This window comes from Medicago truncatula, chromosome 8 (assembly GCF_003473485.1).
Source record: "Medicago truncatula cultivar Jemalong A17 chromosome 8, MtrunA17r5.0-ANR, whole genome shotgun sequence".
Lineage (NCBI taxonomy): Eukaryota > Viridiplantae > Streptophyta > Magnoliopsida > Fabales > Fabaceae > Medicago > Medicago truncatula.
Window position 1 is genome coordinate 38659416 of NC_053049.1, and position 8372 is coordinate 38667787.

An 8372-nucleotide genomic window follows, 5' to 3' on the forward strand; every position below is an offset into this window, starting at 1 on the left:
TTTAAAGATAAAAACTACTTTGACATAAACTAAAATTGTTATAATAAATATATTAGTTAAAAATGTTTATAAATTATTTCTGTAACATATTAAATATATGTCCTTAAAAAAATATTAAACATGTGTACTTTTATGTCATTTTATATTTATCAGTCACTTCAAAAACTAATTTTACCAAACACTTTAATATCAATCAACTAGTTTTTCAGCTATAAGCTTTCAACTACCAGTCATCAGCTATAAGCTAGCTTTTCAGCTATCAGCTAACTTATAGCTTAATTTTACCAAACACACCCTTAAATTAATAGGGTTAAAGTTGGAAGAAAATATAAAAAACTACCAGCTATAAGCTCAAAAGCTACTTCAAATAGCTTATCAAAAAACACTATAAGCTCATGAGAAAAGCTTGTTATTAAACACGTCACATTTTCATCCAACGAGCTTATAAAAAATAAACTATAAGTTAACTTTTTTGTGTTACCAAACACAACCTTAATTTTTCATTTTTTCTTGTGCACTGCCACACTATTTGTCCCCAAACATACCATTTTGGCTAGGCTAAATTATGAAGGAAAAAAAAAACTAGAAAATGAACACTCGTTCGAGTCTCAATTATAAACAAAAGTTTACTTAGTAGATTTTTTTTTTGAGGGAGAAAATCATTGCATTTCATTAACTAAAATATGTCAAATACACATCAATAACATGAGTTAGGATTAAAGAGTTACCTGAACTAACTCGTGAACAACCCTATTTCCTTATAAGATTTATCAAGTAACCAATTTATCTCGTCTGTAAATAACCAATATACTGGTATTTGGTTTTTTTTATAGATTAAACACATATCAATTATTTGAATGAATCTAAAAATAAACAGAGGAGCTGCTAAAAGAGAAATGCAACCGTGCACTCCATGTTCTCAGCGGTTTCGATTAAAAATGATTTTAGAGAGTTAAGTATAGGTGAAATATTATTATCATTTAGCAACGATAATGAAAATGACAGTGCAGCTCATTACACATTTACACAGCAAAGAAACCTACTCTTAACACAAACTCCAGGATCATCATCATCACTACCGTAACAACATTCCCAAAACTCTTTTGAAAAAAAACCATGTATGAAAAAGTGATTCTAACATTCATATTCGTCTTCCTTCTCATAATCTCCTACTCAATCTTCATCGGAACACTCGACATTCGATCTTATTTCTACCAATCACCAACCCTTCAACCCGCTCCATGTAAACCCGACCCGCCTCTTCGTGTTTACATGTATGATCTCCCTCCCCGTTTCAACGTCGGAATGATCACTCGCCGGAATACGTCGGAGTCTCCCGTCACCGTTAGGGATTTTCCGCGGTGGCCGGGGAATTGGGGTTTGAAGAAGCAACACAGTGTGGAGTATTGGATGATGGGATCGCTTTTACATGATGGTGATGGTGGTGAAGCTGTGAGGGTTTCGGATCCGGAATTGGCTGATGCCTTTTTTGTTCCGTTTTTTTCTTCCTTGAGTTTTAATACACATGGACATACTATGACGGATCCTGCTACCGAGATTGATCGAAAATTGCAGGTTAGTGATTTTTGTTATAATGTAGTTGAGATATTGGATGCATTTTTTGTGTGATGTAGAAATAGTGGATACAGCGTTGCAGAATTTGAACAAACCGTTATTGTTATTGCTCCACGATACGCTGTTTGTTTAGTAGATTGTAGAAAGTGCGGTCAAATAGTGGCTATAGCGGCGCTATAACACTTTAGTGGAATTTGTATAAATCACCATTTTATGTGATCTGCAATTGACAACATTGTTTGAGTGCTGGTAATGGTGGGATACTTGCAAATGAACTATAATTTTTTAGGCTAATTAGGGGTTAGTGAAGTGCCCCAATGTATATCAATATTAAGTTTCAGATCTGCAATAAGGATAGTAGAGGAAAGCCACCTCTTGGTAACAAGGGAAAGTGGTTGCCTGGTATTTTTGTAGATACGTATTATGAGGAAAGTCGAGTGTTAATGTATGAGAATGGTGTAGATTATAAATTTAAGTTGGCTAAGCTAAGATCCCTACTGATATGGAGTTGTTGTGGATTCTGATGCAACAACTCATAACAGATACCTCAAAGTCAGTATTACACCATAGAGATGTTAAGTGTCACTTAGGTTATGAAATTGTTGTGCTCACTATTTGAACTATATGATGTGCAACCCTTGAACTGAAGTGATGGCCCATTTTCTAGCCTTCTAGATAGTGTTATATTTTTGAATCTCAAGTGGATTGTATAATGAATAACTCTGGACCTGAAAGGGTTGTGATAGCTCAAAACTTTAAAACATTGTCTTAAAATTATGTGGAACCTTAAGAGGTTCTATTTAAATCATTTGTGCGACTTCTGTCCTCACTATTTGTCTTTTGCCTTTTTGTAACAACTAAAATTCTTGACAAAGATCAATTTACTAAACCGCGGTTTAAAATGATGCTGAAGGGCCTTTTTCAAACAAAAAAAGTATAATGCTGAAGGGTACTTACTTCAACCACTTCTTTTCCCTATATATATAACATAATTTTCTTTTACTAATCACAAAACAAATATGTAAGTCCCTTCTTGATGTTCTCAATCCCCTTAAAGTTTGATGAGGAATTTATCCATTGATTTAGCTGATCATTAGGCTAAAGAAATGGTGAGTGAACTAGGGAGTAGTAGACTGTATGATATCAGATGGAGCTCTGCTCGCAAGATTATTTGCTTCATCGACAATGATTCTTCGGTAAGTCAGACTATGTAGTCTCTCAGAGGCTCATGTCATTACTGCTATGTTGTCCTTGTTGTTTTTGCCGGTCTTCCTTGCGTTGACCATGATGGTGGGAATAGGACTTAATCAGGCTCATAAATATTAAGCCAATGTTCCTATGTAGAAATTAGGACCTGGGTTCCTTTCAGATGGATGTAGAATGTGTCCTGATATTCCCATGCGTTGGCAATCTGCAATCATGAGAAATATTCTCAAAGACAATTTGATACTTAAGCCAATAAGGAGGTATTGAAGTGTGGTCTATAGGGATAGGTGTCATATCCTAAGGGGGCATGCCCCTATGTATATTGATATTGAATGTCATAATAGGATTCCTCCAGATAATAATCGAACGAAAGTCATATCCTTGTAATAACTAATAAATGAAAATGGTTGGCTGAATTCTTCATAAAGAATGAGTTCCAGAAGACTTTATGTGGAAAGTTGGAATTCCCAAAAACAAATAAAAAGGAAAATTTGTATCTTTATAATGATTGGATCTTTATGAGGAAAGTAGTACCTTAGTAGTCCTAGGAACATGCAGATAATGAAGGTAGTTTGGTTAAGCCAAGATCTCCATGGATCAATATAAAGAAATAGCGTAATCTAGTGTAATGGTCTAGAACATTTTTGGTTTAATAGTTTCCTTACAAATTACTAGGGGACTATTACTAAAATGTTTTGGGAGTATGTCTCATTATTGTTTTAATCAGTTCCCCCTTTATCATGAATAGCCCAATAGCTATGATAGAGACTTGGGTATTGTTAAGTCCCACTGTTAAGAGTCCCACATTGAAGAGACAAGGCTTGGACATGGGTTTACAAGCAGAGGCAGTCTTCACCTTACAAGCCGGTGTTGTAAGGCTGAGTTAGGCCCAACCCAAATTCCAATAGCCACATCAAGTAGTATCAGATGTTTGGTGTCAAGGGGGAAGAGCCAAGCTACCTAAGTACTCCACCAAATATCCTGTACTCCTCGATGTGGGACTTAAGAGCCTCATTATACCCAAGTCCCCTCAAACTATCCTTTACGATGCAGTAGAAATTAGAATGATTGTTTGTTTTTTGTTTTAAAATGTTCTATAAGTTGATTTTATGCAGTATCCTTCCGTACCTGCATTGTGATTTTTTAACAAGTGCAGGGTGTCGTTACTCATACCTGACGCCTATAACTGTATAACTCTTTTGTTTCTCTTTTGATGTTATATTGGGCGTGTTTCTGGTGTTAGGTTGATCTGATGGAATTCTTGAAGAAATCTAAATATTGGCAGAGGTCTAAAGGCAGAGACCATGTATTTCCTATGACACACCCCAATGCCTTTAGATTCCTACGTAATCAATTGAATGATACTATTCAAGTTGTTGTGGATTTTGGCCGCTACCCTAAGGGCATGTCTAATTTGAATAAAGATGTGGTGTCCCCGTATGTTCATGTTGTGGATTCTTATACAGATGATGAACCTCAAGATCCGTACGAGATTCGCTCCACACTGCTTTTCTTTCGAGGGAGGACTTTCAGGAAGGATGTACGTCTCACTGACTGTTAATAAAAGAATGGCACATTTCTTAAAATGACAAGACTCTTCAAAAGTTTGTCTTTAAAAGTTGGCAAGTAAGGGTGTATCCATCTTTTATTTAATTTGAATTGTGTTGTGATCTCAACTCACCACGATTCAAGGTGGATACATACTTGCTCATTTTAGAGATAATATCACTTAGAGGAGCTTTTCCCTTCTTAAATTCAATGAAATGTGATTTTGTGGGGTTTGTGATGTTTGCAGGAAGGCATTGTCCGTGCTAAACTGATGGGTATATTGAGTGGTTATAGTGACGTTCACTATGAGCGAAGTGTTGCAACAGGAGCAAACATAAAAGCGGTATGCTATGTGGCTATATAATTGATCTTTGATTCATGATGCTTTTTTCCTTTTACTCAAACTATTACTGGTAATTATTTCCTAAAATGGGAAGATCAATTTTACAAGTATTTTTCTTCCTCTTCATTATTAGTTGACAAAGGTGAGGATCCCTTTAAAAAGAGGAAAATAATTTTGGATAATTTAGATAATAGGGACTGAACAGTTGTGTGTGGCGCATCTCTAGTCTTGACTTAATGTTTTCCCATGTGTTCCGAGTCTGAGCATTTGAATGTTGAGATGGATTTTGCTCTTTATGGTCAAATGAATCGTTTCCGAAGGGTTTTTCCTTTTTATTTTTAGCTGGTAAGATGCAGGATAGATTCACCATGCATAGAAAAAATATTTTTGGTGAAAAAGTACTAGGTTTAGATTTTTTTTTCATTGTCACTTCTCACTAAATACATTGGTATAAAAACTGCTCTATTTCAAGGGTGCAGAGAACCTGAAACTTCCTTTTGGTAATATCAGTTACTATATTTCTTGATGAAGAGAGGAGTCATATAATCTACTGATTTTATTTTATTTTTCTTCCTGTTATTCCCCTTTTCTTATCTGCTAAGATCATGATTATAGTATTCATTTATTTACTGCTCATGATACAACAGTCATCTAAAGGAATGCGTTCATCAAAGTTCTGTTTGCATCCAGCAGGAGACACACCATCATCTTGTCGCCTTTTTGATGCCATTGCGAGTCACTGTGTTCCAGTCATTGTGAGTGATCAAATTGAACTCCCTTTTGAGGATGAGATTGATTACTCGCAGTTCTCTTTGTTCTTCTCTTTCAAAGAGGCATTACAGCCTGGCTACATGGTTGACCAGCTTCGTAAAGTTCCAAAACAGAAGTGGACTGAAATGTGGAGGCAGGTTAAAAACATCTCCCATCATTATGAATTCCAGTACCCTCCAAAAAGAGAGGATGCTGTTAATATGCTTTGGAGACAGGTCAAACACAAGCTTCCAGGGGTCAGACTCTCTATTCATAGAACCCGAAGGTTAAAAATCTCAGATTGGTGGCGAAAGAGATGATGGTGTTTGGAGCTTTCGGTATTGATCTTGTACATTCACATTCACTCTCTTCAGTTTCCGTTACTATCCCTTAAAGGGAATAGAAGAATATCATTGCCACGACTTCTCATCTCAGCACCTTAAAATATAGGTCTGTGTAGAAGTTTTAATCTGTGACTTGTTTTGGTCATTTACACCATACCTCACTTGGGGAGCACGATTAGCATGAACATTGCAATGGAGATCCAGTGATATTTTGCAATTATATTTTGCAACATGGACTTCTAGTAGGCAAATGAAGATATGCTCTCAGGATAAGTTATAGGAGAAAAGAAAGAAATTTCGGTTGACTTTGTCATTCCCCATTTCACCCAAATCAATGTACATCTCCGTTAATGCTATTGATTTGAAACCATAGTTAATTATTGCATTCATTTGGATTCATTAACGTTTAAGGAGTTCAACTTACAGTTTCTATCCAATTCCATGCGATACTAGTTCTTTGCTGTTTTAATTTATTTCTTTCATGCTGAAAGCCTGTTATTAGTGAAATTGAAAGTTCTACCATTAGCAACAACCGATTACACACTACCCTGCCAAACGAATTAATAAAAAATTTAAACAAAAAGATTAAACACCACACTACCCGCGAAAATAGCCGATCGATATTATATTTTGTAGGCCATGAATCAATAATTTTTTTTGCAAAATTGATCCTCTATTTTGCCTCTTACTTTATGCCTTTTTTAGTCTAACTAGTAATATACCCGTGCTAACGCACGGGTTCAATAAGAGTTTATTATTTACAATATTGGAAGGGAAATTTAGATAGTTATTGCATTAATAGTAAAAACAAAATTTATGAAATTATTTTTGTTAAATTGCAACAAAGTTTATATTGAATAAGTGATGTTTAATTGTAAAGGAAAGTATTTAAAATGTGATTTGGCTGATAAATTTTTATTAATATTATTAATTTAATGTCGATTAAGTTGAGTTTTATTTTTAATTTAATTTTCTATTTTTTTAATTCATTTTCATTTATTTAATTTAAAAAAATGATTATGTTGCTTTTTTATTTTTTTTAATTGAATGATTACACATGTGGGCTGCGACATACACATTGACTAAGTCAAAATTGACCAAAAGGATCAAAGTTGCGAAGAGGGTAAATCATAGGGGGCTAAAATTGTAGTTTTTGTTCATATAAGAGACTAAAATTGCAACTTTTTCAAACTTAGAGGGATAAAAGTGCACCTTAGCCGCATACATATTGACAATATACTAAGTGCGATGAACCTATAATAAAATATTTTTTTCCGTATATGTCAACAATGAAATAATAGGAAGTAAATTAGTTAACATCTAGATATAATTTTGTTATATCAAACAAAAGTTATTATCAAGTTACTCTTATAATAAATCCGAAATGTAATAATGTTGATATTTAGTACTTATCAATTAGAAACGAAAAAAAAAATTATAGGTTTTTTAATTTTTATTCTCATAAAATATTATAGGTTATCAACTCACAATGACTATAGTGGTTTTATTCTCTACCAAAATGCACGCTGTCCAAAACCTGATTTTGTTTTATTCCTTAAGAAAGATTCTTTAAGTGATATGATGTAACCATTATTTTGATAAAATTCTACATTTAATATTATACTTAACACTCTTTAGAATAGTTAAAGAACCCACAACCGGGACATAATTCCTTTGTTTGCGTAATTGTTTGAAGCGCAAAAAGGAGTCACAATCGAAGACTATTAACCGATCACTCAACCAACTTTCAAGTTTCACAATAAATTTGGCACACATGGTGGAATACTACGACCAATATCACTGATAAATTGAGTTCGTCAGGTCACAATTAAAATTTGCGTATGCACTTGTGTTATGGTAGTAGTCTTAGCACCATTGTAGAAGTCCTAGTGACTCGGGGCAATGCACCAGCCCCCCCGCCACACACGCAATGACCACATCCTTCGTCAAACAACAAATTGATATGAGCACAAATGACATCATGTATCAAGTCTCTCAACAACAAGTTGATATTGTTATACTCATGGTTCTTAATGAAGTTCAACGTCAGAGAATTGAAGGCCATGCGAGCCATTTCTGATGACAATTTTGTCAATTCCACCATCCAAGAAATCTAAGGGTACTAAGGTTAGACTTAGACAAACATTGCAACGCAAAGGCAACAAATCATTGCAACAACTTTGCTTTCACAGGGTCAGTCGAATCCTATAAAGCAGGTACCTTTTATTGGTGCTTAATAATTAAAATTTTATTCTATCGAATCTATCCATACATTTAAACAAATGTTTTAAAATTTCTTTCATAGATTTCTCTCGAATGTACCGTCATCCCCTTTTTCCATATGCATAGGCAACCTTTGTTTATCCGTGAATTTTGTATTGAAAAACTGTCTTCGATCGAATCCAAATATAATTGGTCTAGCTTGTGTTTAAGAGTCTCTTTACTACACAAGGTGTAATTAATAATTTGTTATCACATTTAGTCTGTCAGTGCATGCTTTCCTCATTGCTTACTGGACTGTGCACACCAATGATGTGTGAGTTAATGGGGTCTCCAATACTTTGTATACACAATTTTAATTTTATTCTATCATGTAAGTGGAGCCT

At 34.5% G+C, this 8372-nt stretch overlaps 1 protein-coding gene across 3 annotated transcripts; it reads left to right on the top strand.

The window, feature by feature from the left end:
• Positions 1-947: 947 nt before the first annotated feature.
• Positions 948-6213, top strand: LOC25501743 (probable arabinosyltransferase ARAD1). 3 transcript variants are annotated; one of them, XM_024773643.2, is made up of 4 exons: positions 948-1575; positions 4025-4321; positions 4577-4672; positions 5363-5573. In XM_024773643.2, exons 1-4 carry the CDS (start codon positions 1117-1119, stop codon positions 5429-5431), a joined length of 921 nt encoding a protein of 306 aa, XP_024629411.1. In that variant the 5' UTR covers positions 948-1116; the 3' UTR covers positions 5432-5573. The 3 variants fall into 3 exon arrangements, with proteins under 3 accessions (XP_024629411.1, XP_013446566.1, XP_013446565.1); XM_013591112.3 differs by having other exon boundaries at positions 949-1575; positions 5366-6213; XM_013591111.3 differs by having other exon boundaries at positions 952-1575; positions 5320-6213.
• The last annotated feature ends 2159 nt before the right edge of the window (positions 6214-8372 follow it).